This window comes from Chenopodium album, chromosome 4, assembly GCF_948465745.1.
Source record: "Chenopodium album chromosome 4, dcCheAlbu1.1, whole genome shotgun sequence".
Taxonomy (NCBI): domain Eukaryota; kingdom Viridiplantae; phylum Streptophyta; class Magnoliopsida; order Caryophyllales; family Amaranthaceae; genus Chenopodium; species Chenopodium album.
Window position 1 is genome coordinate 77,476,191 of NC_137837.1, and position 15,704 is coordinate 77,491,894.

Below are 15,704 nucleotides of genomic sequence, written 5' to 3' on the forward strand. Positions count from 1 at the left end.
ACATAGACAATGGTGAAGCTAGTGGTGAATTTATCTTTGGAGAGAATAATCATGTTTAGATAATTCATCAATTACTATGATATGTATTATGTTTTCATTATGTACTTTTCTTGTATGTTTTTTTTTCATGTTCAAGTTATGTACTCTTAATTATTCATTATTAATAAAGTACGTCCAGTTTAATTATCTTAAACTAATCTTATACTTATTATTTTATGAAGATATGGATCTGCCCGAAGTTGGTTCCAAATTTCAATGCCTTTTGGACAGTGGAACAACACACACTATTCTGAAGGATAGAAAATATTTTTTAAAGTTAAAATTATTTCAAGCAAATGTTAATACCATTTCTGGGTCAGCCAAGCTAATAGAAGGTTCTGGAAAAGCTTGCATAATACTCCCAAATGGAACAAAATTAATCATTATTGACGCTTTATATTCGAGTAAATCTCGAAGAAATCTTATAAGTTTTAAAGATGTGCGTCAAAATGGTTTTCATTTAGAAACAATGATAGTGGATCAAAAAGAATATTTATGCCTCACGGCAGAAAAACATGGCAAGAAACATGTGTATGAGAAATTGCCAGCATATTCTTCAGGGTTATATCATATAGATATACGACCAGTTGAAATAAATTTGATATCTAACCAGAAGTTAGATAATAAGAATCTGCTAAATTTATGGCATGATCGTTTGGGTCATCCTGGTACAGGAATGATGCACAAGATTATAGCAAATTCAGTAGGACATTCAATTAGGAATGTTAAAATCCCTCGATCAGATGAATTAACATGCTCTGCATGTTCACTTGGCAAATTAATAATAAGACCATCTATGAACAAAATTGCTACTGAATCTCCAACATTTTTAGAGAGGATTCAAGGAGACATTTGTGGACCAATTAATCCTGCATGTGGACCATTCCGATATTTTATGGTATTAATTGATGCCTCAACTCGATGGTCACATGTAAGTCTCTTATCCAGTAGAAATGTTGCTTTTGCAAAACTCCTTGCTCAAATTATTAAACTAAGAGCACAATTTCCAGACCATACAATAAAAAGAATAAGGCTTGACAATGCAGGGGAATTTACATCCCAAACATTTAATGATTATTGTATGTCGATTGGAATTGTTGTAGAACATCCTGTAGCTCATGTTCATACACAAAATGGACTTGCTGAGTCATTAATTAAGAGACTACAATTGATTGCAAGGCCATTATTGATGAGATCAAAATTGCCTTCATCTGCTTGGGGTCATGCCATAATACATGCGGCAACTCTAATTAGGTTGAGACCAACTGCTTATCATAAGTTCTCACCACTACAATTAGTTTTTGGTCGAGAACCTAATATCTCACATCTAAAAATTTTTGGTTGTGCGGTGTATGTTCCTATTGCTCCACCCCAACGAACAAAGATGGGTCCACAAAGAAGGCTGGGAATTTATGTTGGGTTTGAATCACCCTCCATAATTAAATATCTTGAACCAATGACCGGTGATTTATTTACGGCCAGATTTGCCGACTGTCATTTCAATGAGACAGTATTCCCAGCCTTAGGGGGAGAGAAAGTGGACCCACGAAAGAAAGAAATAGAAATCATTTGGAATGCAACACAATTGTCAATGTTTGATCCACGAACAAATATGTGTGAACAAGAAGTTCAGAAAATTGTTCATTTACAAAGCATTGCAAATCAGCTGCCTGATGCATTTATAGATGCAAAGAAAGTGACAAAATCACATATACCAGCTGAAAATGCCCCTGCACGAATTGAAATTCCTTCTGGTGATAAGATCATTGAAAATGAATCTCTAGCACGCCGAAAGCGTGGAAGACCACTTGGTTCAAAAGACTCTAAACCAAGAAAATTAAAAAGACCTGATGAGATCGACAATATTCCCCTTACAGAAGGTCAAGAAAGACAAAGTACAGATAAGAATAGAGAAAAAGATGATAATCCGAAAGGGGATGAACAAGATGACCATAACATCGATAACAATGAAACTTCAATAAATTTTGTTTCTACCAGGAATTATTGGAATAGAAATGATGTTATCGTAAATGAAATATTTGCATATTCCATTGCAATTGAAATGGCATCTGACGAAAATGATAGTGAACCAAGAACAGTGGAAGAATGTCGTTGCAGGCATGATTGGCCAAAATGGAAAGAGGCAATGCAAACAGAGTTAAAGTCACTCGAAAAACGAGAAGTGTTTGGAAAAATAACCCTTACACCAGAAGGTGTAAAGCCAGTTGGATACAAGTGGGTATTTGTGAGAAAACGAAATGAGAAAAATGAAATTGTAAGATACAAGGCAAGACTTGTAGCCCAAGGTTTTTCTCAAATTCCAGGGATTGATTATGAGGAGACATATTCTCCCGTAGTTGATGCAATTACGTTAAGATTTTTGGTAAGCTTGACAGTCTCAGAAGGACTAAAGATGCGATTAATGGATGTAGTAACCGCATATTTATATGGGTCACTCGATACAGATATTTATATGAAAGTCCCAGATGGACTAAAATTACCAGAAAACCACAAGCCTAGACATTTACTTTCCATAAAATTAAAAAGGTCACTTTATGGATTGAAACAGTCTGGGAGGATGTGGTATAATCGTCTTAGTGAATACCTTATGAAAGAAGGGTTCAAGAATAATCAAATCAGTCCTTGTGTTTTCATTAAGAGATCACAATCAGGGTTTGCAATTGTTGCAGTTTATGTTGATGACTTGAATATCATTGGAACCCCAAATGAACTTGAAAGAACTGCAAAATACTTGATGAAAGAATTTGAGATGAAAGACCTTGGACAAACTAAATTTTGCCTTGGATTGCAAATTGAGCACTTAAATAATGGTATTTTCGTCCATCAGTCTAACTACACCGAAAGAGTGTTAAAACGTTTTTTCATGGACAAAGCGACCCCAACAAACACCCCGATGATTGTTCGGTCTTTGACTATGAAATATGATCCATTTAGACCTCGAGAGGAAAACGAGGATGTCCTTGGTCCTGAAGTACCATATCTAAGTGCAATTGGGGCTCTAATGTATCTAGCTAACAATACTAGACCAGACATAGCTTTTTCTGTGAATTTGTTAGCCAGGTTTAGCAACGCACCAACGAAGAGACACTGGAAAGGAGTAAGACACTTACTACGATATCTACGAGGAACAAAAGATCTTGGTTTGTTTTATCAATCAAGGCAAGATGCCACCCTCATCGGATATGCAGATGCTGGATATCTATCAGACCCACAAAACGCCAAGTCACAAACTGGATATATGTTCACCTATGGTGGAACTGCAATTTCTTGGAAATCAACAAAGCAAACCTTAACTGCGACATCATCAAATCATGCTGAGTTGATTGCCCTTTATGAAGCAGGACGTGAGTGTGTATGGCTAAGGTCAATGATCGGCAATATCCAAGAAGAATGTGGGATGAAAGAAGTAACTGAAAGTCCAACCATCATTTATGAAGATAATACTGCATGTATCGCACAAGTAACTGAAGGATATATTAAAGGTGATAGGACTAAACATATATCCCCAAAACTGTTCTTTACACACGATTTGCAGAAGGAAGGGAAGATAAATGTCCAACAGATCCAATCATCTGATAATCTTGCAGACTTGTTTACAAAGTCCCTACCTTCGAAGAGTGTTGAGCGGTTGGTCCACAAGATTGGGATGCGTCGTCTTCATAAACTATGTTAAAATCAGGGGGAGCATTATATGCACTGCACTCTTTTTCCCTTCGATCAGGTTTTTATCCCAATGGGTTTTTCCTGACAAGGTTTTTAATGAGGCAGTACACTAAAGCATATAGTAATGTATTGTTGTACTCTTTTCCCTTAGCTATGGCTTTTATCCTAAAGGGTTTTACCTAGCAAGGTTTTAACGAGGCAACATATACCCTATTCTGTATGGACATTCAAGGGGGAGTGTTAAGAGTTAATTAAATTAGTCAAGGTGTGAATGTCCACACTCCAATTCTTCATTGCATTTAATGTAGTAGCCAACCCTAATTGCCACCCTCTAAGGTTATAGCCCACAATGTAATAGTGGTTCTTACTACTATAAATAGCCATGTAATTTCACTTGTATGATGCACAAAAATATTACCAAGAGTAATACATAAAAGTAGTAATACTTCTCTTATTACCTTCTTCTCTTAATCCTCTAATTTCTATATATTTCATAACAGTTTTATCATTTTATCAAGTTCCTACAAAGAGTTGTGCTGTGCCTAGTTGCCTACATAACCAAACACAACAAGCTAAGACCAAAAGCAACAAATCTTTTCATTCAGCTAGCCTACATAATCTTTGTCCAAATAAAGTTATCTTAAATTTAAAAACTTATCACACTTATAATTAAATGTAGTAGGAATTATCTCTTTATTCTATTTGTAAACTAGAGAGTAATACTTTTTCGTTTGGCATTGTTGTGGTTTTCTGTTTTTTGGTTTTTTTGTTTTTTAAAAGTATATGATATATGTCTCATAATGAATCAAAAATTATTTAAACATATTAAAATTATAATAATTTTGAAAACTGACAACAGAAAAGTGGAAACACCTTTTTCTTGTTTTTTGTTTTTGGTTTTCAAAAAAACGGGAAACTGAAAACCAAAAATGATGCCAAACAAGCCCTGTAATTGAATGTATTATACAATAGATATTTAAAAAAAAAAAAAAAAAAAAGAAAAAGAAATATCCCAGCCCCGTAAAAGTACTCTCTCAAATTAATTGTACAACTTTGAGATTTATACGAGTATTACTTACAAATCTAATTTTGATTCTCTTTTTTTTTTATTCTCTTTTTAAATTAGTATATTTAAACAAATTTACAAACTTAACATGCTGAATTTATCATAATGTATAACTCTAAAATTTAATTTTACAACAAATACTATATATATATATATATATATATATATATATATATATATATATATATATATATATATATATATATTTTTTTTTTTTTTTTTTTTTTTTTTTTTTTTTTTTTTTTGAGGGAAAACAAATACTTTGTAATGTTAATGGTAAAGGTGAAAGACTCAAAGGTATACCAATAAAAAACTAACCAGTTCAAGTTTTGTATGCAAAAAAATGAACAATATGTCTTAATGCAGCAAATAAAAAGTTTCGACGTTTACGCATGCCCTAGGATGCACTTTCCACATAATATTGTAGCCTCTAAACAAGTAAACATGATAAGCTTTTAAGATTATTTTAGCTTTGTAAATTTTCTTGCACAACCTTTAATTAAAGATTTAAGAGGGAACAAAATGTTTGGATAAAGTAACATGTGACATTAAACCGACCATTTGACACTTTTTTACGTTTGCCTTATATAAATCTAAACTAGTTTATCTAAATTTTTCTTCTCAAAAATTGTATTTATCCAAAATTTGGACTAAAGTAGTAGAATACTCTATGGTAATTTGGTTCAACTCCAAATACTCCCTCCCTCTGTTTCTATTTAGCTGACACGTTTAATTTAGGAACACATATTAAGGAGAGAAGAGAGACTAAGAGAGAATGATAAAGCAAGTGAGATACATTATGAATGATACATTATTGTACCATATTTTTTCAATTCAAATCACAATATTTTGTTTTGTTGTATACAATCAATTAGATTGGTCCAGCAAATTTATTCTAGTACTTGTTTGAAGTATGACTACTATATTATTTTAATGATAAACAATATGATTGGTTCATTTTTTCAAACTATAATATAGACACAATTAGTCTTCTAATATCTACAATTCAAGTACAGTATAATTTTTGAAAATTTTAATCCTACATAAATAAATATTTTTCGAGAAACTAAAATAAGAATAAAAATTACATAAATAAAATTAAAAGTTTGATTAATAAAAAATATTGATAATACTATTTTATACCACAAATAAAATAATACGTAGTATAATTTATTATTTTGAGAAAAATATGTCAAACATGAGCTTCATAATCATTAAAACATTGTGATAGTCATATTTCAAACGATTACTGTAAAATTTTCATATTGGATTAACTTAATTACAAGGACACTACTACAAGTCTAAAACTCAAGTTACTACTATTAAAAATAAAAATATTACTATAATAATAGAGTAATAATAATAATAATAAAAATTATAAATCTCTAGGACACTTCAACTAACCCAATTAATATAAAATAAATTTTGATCAAGACCCAAAATTACTGTGATTGGTTTTGCGTCCCATGATGAAAATGACAAGAGAAACATACATTTTTGAATAAATGACTTATCTTCATGTAAAATGTTGGGCCCTTTGCAGATTTTTCTGTTGTCGACGTCTATCCTAAATCCTAATGACCGAATGAAAAATCGGACAACGCATATGCAATATCAAAAACATAGATCAAGACTTCATGAAAATCGAATAACACATACATTATTAAAAACATGGATCAAGACTTCATGAAAATCAGACAAAATATATTAGACTTGAGAATTCAACTGTCTGTTAGAGATTAGACCGGCTATTGTGAAAGTAACATAAAATAACAAGGTAGCAGTCGTAGCACAGACATTGTTAGAAAATGGCATTTTAAGTGTCCAATACTCACACACCCAACATACATTCTATACCACTTATATACATTTGAGTTAACATCTCTTTCCTTTTCTGATTTGTACCTATACCTGTATATGTATCTACCTTTGAGCAAAAACACAAGAATAAATTTGACGAATTAATCAACAATGCCTATAGTCCACAAGTGTCCTTAAATTTCCACGGTGAAGGTCAAGCAAAATACTGACCACATTTGTGCAAATTGTCCCATGAAGTTGATTTGCTTGTATGCTTTCAATTCCATACAGTAGTAATGAGCAATTGACCACCCCAGGCCACCCCCTCTCGGCCCCTCCCTCGTCCCACCCCAGGCCAACCCTGCAAACCTGCACTAACTAGAAGGTTATACAATGTGTGGCTAGCACCTATTTGACTACTATTCGTCCCCCCAAATCGGACACGTACAATGTAAAGCACAGCTACCGGTTCCCCTGACTGTTTTTTGCTCTTTTCTTGAAGCTATTTTTCCCAAAGGTGCGGTACATTTTAAAGGAATCAATGTCATGAAACTATAAAAGTGATCATTTTGATGAGCATATCTCATGCATGGTAATATCATTAAGAGGTGGTCAATGGGCTTAGTCGACCTAGTCTAATCCAGACCACCTGCTAACTGGGCTCACTGAGACCCATTATGATTTTACCCGGATATAATCTCGGATATAGCAGTCCACCTAGGTGATTTGTGGGTTGACCCACCAGTTCAGCAGCTTTTGCGACTTTTTTTGAAAAACTACAAAGTACCAATCCCAAGTTTACAATGAATTATCCAAATAGTGAGCCAAATATTGAGCATCTATTTCTTATTTGAATGAGGTCCATCATTCACTGTCTGCAATTTTTAACTTCTAATCAACAAAACCCTTTCAATCCGACTATAAAATATCTTATTTGTCCAAAAAATCAACTAATACCACTGCTTTCTTGTTTATTTTCATATTAAACATTAAAAAACAATATCCCACTACCAGGAGACATGACGCTTTTACTTGGGGAAGACTAAGATTGATCAAAAAAACAATATCCCACTAAGATTGATATAAGGGAAGCACTCATATCATCACCACAGGTATTATACATATAGTCGAAAAAGAAAACAAACTATGCATGAAAGCTTGTAAGAAAATACCTGAATTTTGTCAAGTGAATATTAAACAGCAAGGTGAGTAGTGACAAATGAAGCTGAACAAATGCATTCATGACCCACGGTGCCATCTGAACAAAGCACTGCCAGCAAAATCTGAAAAAAAAAAAAACTGCATTTTCCTCTTCTCGGAAAACTCCGATACATGCTGGTTCCATAAGGTCCAATGAAACTATGATAATGTCTCAGAAGTCAGTAAATGGATGAACCATAGACATGAAAGGAACAAATACAGCCTGAAAACAGGTATACATTAATGTAGAGAAACGGTATCAGGATCTGTACATGCATTTGCTAAATTGCATCAAAAGCAAACGTCAAGATGCAAGTGACACGTCAAATCTAATGGCCCTCTGTTAGCTGCTCTCCGATCTCTAAATGTTAAAAGTTAATGAGACAATACTACAACTAAAATCAACCTTATGTACACACTTTGTGACTTATACAGACATTTTGACTAAGATGATGCTTGTATCACTTCACCTGTTTCATCACATGCAATGGGAAGATGTATACTGAGGTCATCCAAATTGGGGTTCCCTGCAATAGTCAGTCCATGTTCATTTGCAAGATGCAAAAGGCAGATGAAACATAGATGAGGGGAAATATCATTGGTTGAAGCAGCTTTGCATTCATCAGGAAAAGCGGTTAATACATGTCTGAAAGATACAGCATCTCCACGCACCTCCTGCCAAAAAAAAAAAAAAAAAACATATTATCAAGATGCTGAAATTACTGTTGCCGTGGCTGAAAAGATGATGCATGGCAACTACGGATAATAAAGGACTCAATGCATCTATAAATAAGTAATGCTTGAAATATCATTAAACTAGTACAGTATATTAAAATTCCATGTGATGATTTCCTAGGATAGATGAGAAATGGTGTCCAACAGATTATTAGGGGTAAATACAGTTAGTAGCGCATCTAAGCTCAATTTGAAGGAAGTCATGTGTGATTAATCCTATACAATCAGCCATAAATAGCAGCCATAGAGCATATATAAAAAAACGTTCAAATCCATTGCAGCTTAAGAGTATGTGTTTAACTTCTCATCATTAAAATTGATGCTGCCATGGAATTATAATAACTTTTTAAAAAAAGGAAAAGCTGAACAAGCATTACACTAGCTAAATGAATCAGTTATTCAACAAACTGAAGCGACATTTTTCTTTAAAGGATTGGAAACTGCAACCACTACATTTGCAACAAATATGGTATCTTTACACTCGATCAAAATAAATTCAATTAGTGCATTAACTCCCCTATAATCTTGAAGAATGACGGAAACCAAACCAGGATGGCAGGACGGTTCAATTAACATTCACATTTTCATTACAGTAAATCCAAGGGACATTTGCTGAACATAAACAACTAATACTTATTCTCATAAGCATGACATAAAGCATGTCAATCAGATGTCATCACGTATTTAAAGCATGACATTTTTACCATAACTAATAATCCAGTTTCATGTTTTATTGCGTTACACCATCTACTGGTTAATAGATGCTAAAAGCCAGCAAATACTGTTTGATTGACATTTACACTTTCACTAGAACGTAGAAACCATACATAATTTCAAGTTTATGAACATGGAATGAACTCCACAGGACATGCTTAAGCCAAAGTTGAAGTAAAAAGGAATGTCAAATGGAGTTAGTACTTGGACAATGCGAACTCTCCTACATTTTCGTTGTATTACCATGGAAAAAAATTCTCTATGACCCTATCACACAATATATTCTGTATCATTAAAAAGCCAAACAAAGATCTAAAACCCGCGAATCATATTCAGGGGTCATGGAGGAGAAAAATAAACATCATAAAGACCAAATTTACGCTGGATAAAAACAATCATGTCTCTAACATAGGGTACCAAACATCCAAGTAAATTCTCATAGATCAGTACTCACCACTTCAGGAATCTGAATAGATTCTTGCACAAGGGTCCAAAGTGTCTCCTTCAGCAAATGCACATCAACTTGTTTTGAAGTTGTGTCATATTCGACTTCAATTTTATCAACCTAATTCATTACTCGTTAGGACAGCAAAAATTAGGAACTCCAAAAGATTCAACATCCCAAGCAGATACCAAGTCGTAATTTATATTAAACATTTAAAGATACAACTAACCAACAACTTTCAAGTTTCAAATACATTGCAATTGATCGCAACGAAAGGCATATATGCCTAACTGAGCTAAGGCAACACAAAATGAAAAGAGAAGCACCATCGTACCTTGCGAGGTTCAGAAACAAAGGTGTCATCTTCTACATCTCTGTAAATGTAATCGTTGTCTGGGCCATCAACTGTACTTTCATGGTCCCATGAAGAAAATGTACTATCAATACCATCTACTTGTAGCAAAGAGTCAGGCCCTAAACACACAAATAAACCAAAAGGTTAATGATATTTCAGAAAATGTCCCATAAATAACTAAGCATGTGTGATGTCAAAAAATTGACACCTTACACCACTTGGATTGGCATAAATCATGGTACATGCAATAAGCGCTTGGTAACCTCAGACCTCATTGAATAAGTAAATATCTATCACATACCAATAATCATGACTTTTGCCAAGTCCTACTGTAGTGATCAATTGGAGTAGCACCACTCAATATATACGTTAGCAATTATATAATTTGGACTAACACGAGTTTCCAAAACTTTTAAAAACTGCTTTAAATTAAAAAACAGCTTGAAGCACTTAAACATTCATTTGGATCGACAGACCAATAATATCAAGCATAAAAAAATTATCAGTGCAAGGTCATCAAATCATAATGCTTTTCTAGGACTACAACCAAGTGTAATGAATGAAGGCAGCCCTCCAGATGGATTATTGATTACCTACAAGAGGAGGCGGCACTAGAATCATTAAGGTGAGCTGTAGTAAAGCACAGAGCAGCAGTCATCAGGGGGAAAAAGGACAAGAGATCACAATTGGACAGCAAGGAGTAGGATCCTTTTGGAAGCTTTTGGAATTGGTGGGTTATGTACAAATAAAAAGGGCAAGGGTAGCAAGAATATGCAGCTTGTGTATTGTAGAGCGTGATAACCTAAAGTATACTGTTTGAGATTGGTGGCCTCAAGCCATTGTTGTAATAATTTCCATTTGTCAGCAACCTTTTTTATTCTCTAAAACATCTTTTTATAATTTTTGCTCAGCAAAGAGTTAACAATAGTAGTAGTTCGTTACACCAAGATCATTTGAGATTAGCCAATTGATAATATATGAACTTTCTCAACTCAGTCAAGCATCAAGCAGACAAATCAAATGGTAAGGTCTCTAGGAAAATTTTCATACCTGTAACCCTTCTTCTAATTTTCCCAAGGCACTGCAACAGATGGACAACAATGAGCTTTCCTTTGATAAAAAATGAGCTATTACACAATGCACTAAGATTTAAATTACCCACGCTTAAGGAAATGAATATGTTTTTTATGCATACAAGACGAGGACTGAACTGGAGTCATTATTTAAATACTTTTTTTTCTTTCCAATTAAAATGATGCAAACTAAAACCTCGATTTCCATTACAAGTTCATTTTAAATATGGATTAATTAAAGATTAATATTTAGTTTCAGAAGAAGGGGGGGGGGGGGGGGGGCAGGGTAGATACAATGGCCTAACTTAAATTACCATGACATTAGGAAGAAGAAATAATTTCACGAGATCCTCCGGTTGATAATGGCAATCCTCTGGAAGTTTGTTAGAACAGGAAACTTTGTTACTTGGAAGAAGCAAAGACTTGGGATTTTTCACAGGAACACATAGATCAGGCACTTCCTCGTCCAAACTTCTAGTGAAGTCAATATCTGATTCCAATAAACTTTTGCGTTTTGGTCGCTTAGCAGCACTATTTGGCCGGCTGTCATGAGCTGAAAAACTCTCTTACAAATTTTTTCAGAGATGAATGTTCAATTGTTTGTGAAAAAAAAAACAAAACAAAACAAAATTGTCATCCAGCAGCCATATCAAAATTCAAATCTAACCATCAGGTTTTGAATATGTCCAGTGATCAGGTCCAGCCCATGCATTACGTGCTGGTTTACATCTCAATCCTTTGAAAAAAAGCCATACAACATTCTCAATGTTGTCTTTTACAACAGGTTCATCAAGCACTAAATGCACTGGTTCCTAGGAATATAAAAAAGAACCAAACAAAATTAGTCTTATTCCATTTCAATGAATTAGCTATTGACAAACATGAGTTTGATTATTGAAGCATGATATATATGACACAGATACTTTAGAATGCAAATAAACGGTCTAAATTTAGAATGATAAATCATACTTCATTATAGTCTTCAGAAACATCTGTTTCATGATAGCGATTTGCAGACCATGCCCCAGAGTCATCACAAGAATCGCCATCGAACATAACCTCTATATCCTCAGTTGCATCACTGGTGCCAAAACATTCCTTTTCCACATTGAAATCAGCTTTATCTGAATCAATAACATTCCCATCGCCAATGGGCTCAGCGCCATCAAATGTCGTTAATGGCAAGTCAAGCTGCTTCATTAAAACTCCAAGGCTAGGAGATACATCTTGCTTCTGATGCAAGTTTGCCGCCATTAGCTCAATACAATCTGTGAAAGGAAGAAAATAATATAATAACCTGCTGGACATGTAAGAAGGAACTCCATCAAAGTTCTTAAACTGACCTTTAGCAAAAGAGACATCAACCAGATCAGTAGTACTATCATTTGTGGGTGATATGCACCTTGCTGGGAATTCTTGGGAATCGAACAGTACCCTGCACCCTCCATACACTCCAAGATTACATAGAAGGAGACCCTTTGCCCCACCTTCATCAAACTGTGCAGACGTCTGATAATACAGAGGATCCACTGCAAAAGCAACTGAGGGACCAGAGTAGCATAAATGCTCAAAGTTGGAAAGAGAGAGTACATGTATATAAGCGTGTATAGTAGTGAGAGAAAGAAATAAACCCCACATTACCATCAAGCTTCTTAGCATTCAAAGTTTCAAAGGATGATTCCACTGTTGACAAAGGTGAAACCTGTATGAATTCATAAATAAACATTTTATAAGAATATACCAGGAAATTATATCTGTAAGTTGAACCCATAATCATGGAGATATGAAAAAGGAGTGCACAACCTTTCTCTCAACTTCTTTTACAGGAGGCCTGCCTTCCTCTCTCTTTTTGCTGATTATATCTCCTCTAATTAGAGTTTCTGCCAACATATACAAAATCAGGAAGCTGACCGGAGAACATGTATTGCGCCTTCAGCTAGCATTATAGTTAAAACTTAACCAGTAGCATATAACTTCCCTTCAATTTGTCTACTCAGCATCTGGTAAAACTTTTTACCAATAGATCAGGCTTTTCTGGAAACTTTAAGTAGGTCATCACATTATACTAATGAGGTTATTCACTTGTGAATATTTAGATTTTAGAGTCTAACATGATGCATGCTAATATTTGCCAAAAATGCATATGGACTAGCTTGTACTATACTACTATATTGTAAGTGGACACATAATAGCATGGCTCCCACCATTCATATCAGTGTCACCCTTATTATTAAATAAATATCGAACCTTCCTCATCTTCTAGACCAGCTGATCTGCTTATACCATTCAGGACTCTATAAGCATCAGCATGCCATGCATCCACCCTCACAGCATAAATCTTCACCCCAGTTTCCAGAGTGCAACTTGCCTACAGTAATCAGAAGTTCAAACCTCAAAATACTACATCAAAGCCAAAGAAAAAAATACATACATAACTTTAAATTTCTATTCATCACCAAGATGAGAAGATCATGATATTACTATTTGATTGATAAATTCGATTACGTGTACAGGAATTGTATGTGTTAAAGAGGACATCACATGTCAATGACATGACACAACCTATGGAACATGTATCAACAGATTACTTCATCTATGGAAAGTCATCTCCATTCTTATATCACTAGTATCATATGAGGAAAAAAATTGAGGTATTTTCTTCCATCGAAAATCTACTTCTATGTGATTTGCTTGACTTGTTTCATTCCTCTTTGCACTTGTACATGAGATTAGGATTTCTAAATCATATAATAATAAATTAAAAAAAATAAAAAAAAAAAAAAAAAAAAAAAGTCTACTTATCACAGCATAAAATTAAACTATTAAAGTTTGTTTCAAGTAGTTGTTTTATAAGTATATAGCACCGTGATACTATGCTACCATGTACAGCTTTATATCTACTTGTTTACAAAACTTATGGGAAATCCTTACCTACCTTTACCACCTTTGACCCCTTCTCTTATATTGACGCAAAATTTATTAATGACAAAAATATTCCAATGGAAATGATCATAAATCAGAAATGAAAGAGAGATGTGAAGAAAAGGAGATGAGGCAGGTAAGGTGGAGTGGAAAATGCAACATTCCTACCTTCATCTAAAGAAAATAACTCTCTCATAAGAAAAAAAAAAATATACAAAGGATAATAGTAAGATCAAAGTTTTGTGGAAACAAATTTTACCCCAACCAAACATATTCTAAATTATATCCATATCTATCACCATATCCCTTTAAAATGTTTCTTGTTATACTAACATATATGAGGTGGTTAGCCAATAGAAGTTTCGACATATCAAAAAAAAAAAATTGTTCCATTTTGCATTGAAAAATATAATATCCTATGACTTAAGAAAGATACTCATAATATTACCTCCGTTTCATATTATTTCCAATAAAAAGGTATTATTTGTGAGATATAAAATATTCTTTTATTGCAAATGATATGAAACGGAGGTAGTAACTTAGCCACATGTTGGCTCCTAAAAGTCTTCAACAAATAAACAAAGTATCTATTTATCTTAGGGATATACAAAACAATCCATTACGAGGTTGGAAATAAATGAATTATTATTAATTGAATACAAATAAAACAATGACCAAATTGCATCCACAATTTCAATTAATTAATGCAACGAGTAACAAAGGACAATAATATAAAAGTGATTCCATATACAAGTAGTTGATTCTAATCTTAATACAATTATTTATTGCTTATAAAAAGCCTTAAAAACACAAATATAGTCGGGATTCGATACTATTATATCCGCAAGATAAAGAAACATTGCCATACATACACACAGAAAGTCATAAAATTACTAGTGCAACCCTAAATACATATACGAATGAACAGACCACGTAAAAAACTGTGAAACTTTGTTTGATTTCTATACTTAAAATTTGTTATATTCGAGCAATTCAACAAAATATAGCAATAAATCAGCATTTTACCTTCTGAAAATTAGTTTCAGCGTTGTTGTTTTCTGATTCAGCTTCAAATCCTTCAATAATCTCACTCAGATGATCAATCAACTTCAGCTCCCACGTATTTTTCTGATTAATTTTCTGCATTTTCCAAAAATAAAAGAATTCAAAAAACTTTCACATAATCTAAACAAAAAATAATACAAAAACACTAAAATTAAAATGGAAAATTGACAGGAAATTACGTTTTCACTGGCAAGCTTAACGCAATTATGGAACAACTCCATAATTTGGCGGCGGTCAAGGCAAGAGTTAGAGGAGAGAGAATTTCGAGAAGGATGAACTTCGACGGGCTTCCGACGGAAGGCGGCGGCACGAGCGGCGCGTGCGGCGGCGCGTTCGCGTTGATCGTCGTTGGAGACTAGGAAATACGGGCTTGTAGGAGCAGGCAGTGGTGATTTAAGGTTCGGATTCGAAATTGAATTGGGGGTTAGGGTTTCCGCCATTGTTATACACCTTCAGAGGAGAGAGAAAGAGGAGTGAGAGGAAGTGAAAATGGTGTGGATTTTGATGGGATGATCAAATGAACTCTGTAAATACGAAGTAGAATATAAAACGGTGTCGTATTCTGTGTTTTTGGAGGGAAAGAGAAACTTGTTACATACGGTTTTT

The 15,704-nt window shown here is 34.0% G+C and overlaps 1 protein-coding gene across 1 annotated transcript; it reads right to left on the reverse strand.

Moving 5' to 3' along the window:
- Nucleotides 1-7,876: 7,876 nt before the first annotated feature.
- LOC145627381 (condensin complex subunit 2-like) lies at nt 7,877-15,538 on the reverse strand. The gene is made up of 12 exons (XM_081679772.1): nt 15,278-15,538; nt 15,060-15,173; nt 13,359-13,479; nt 12,753-12,827; nt 12,455-12,652; nt 12,081-12,379; nt 11,779-11,923; nt 11,426-11,664; nt 11,087-11,119; nt 10,018-10,149; nt 9,693-9,803; nt 7,877-8,464 (listed from the first exon to the last, which is right to left on the reverse strand). The coding sequence occupies exons 1-12, from the start codon at nt 15,536-15,538 to the stop codon at nt 8,234-8,236; spliced, it is 1,959 nt and encodes a 652-aa protein (XP_081535898.1). The 3' UTR covers nt 7,877-8,233.
- Nucleotides 15,539-15,704: the final 166 nt, after the last annotated feature.

What these genes read in the sequence shown, in the direction of transcription:
- LOC145627381 (XM_081679772.1), bottom strand. Translation starts at nt 15,538, where the DNA reads ATGGCGGAAACCCTAACCCCCAATTCAATTTCGAATCCGAACCTTAAA. An exon ending in GACATATTCAAAACCTGATG is followed by an intron (nt 11,665 to 11,778) that starts GTTAGATTTGAA and finishes AGAGTTTTTCAG; the next exon opens with CTCATGACAGCCGGCCAAAT. An exon ending in CTATTCAGATTCCTGAAGTG is followed by an intron (nt 8,465 to 9,692) that starts GTGAGTACTGAT and finishes TTTTTTTGGCAG; the next exon opens with GAGGTGCGTGGAGATGCTGT.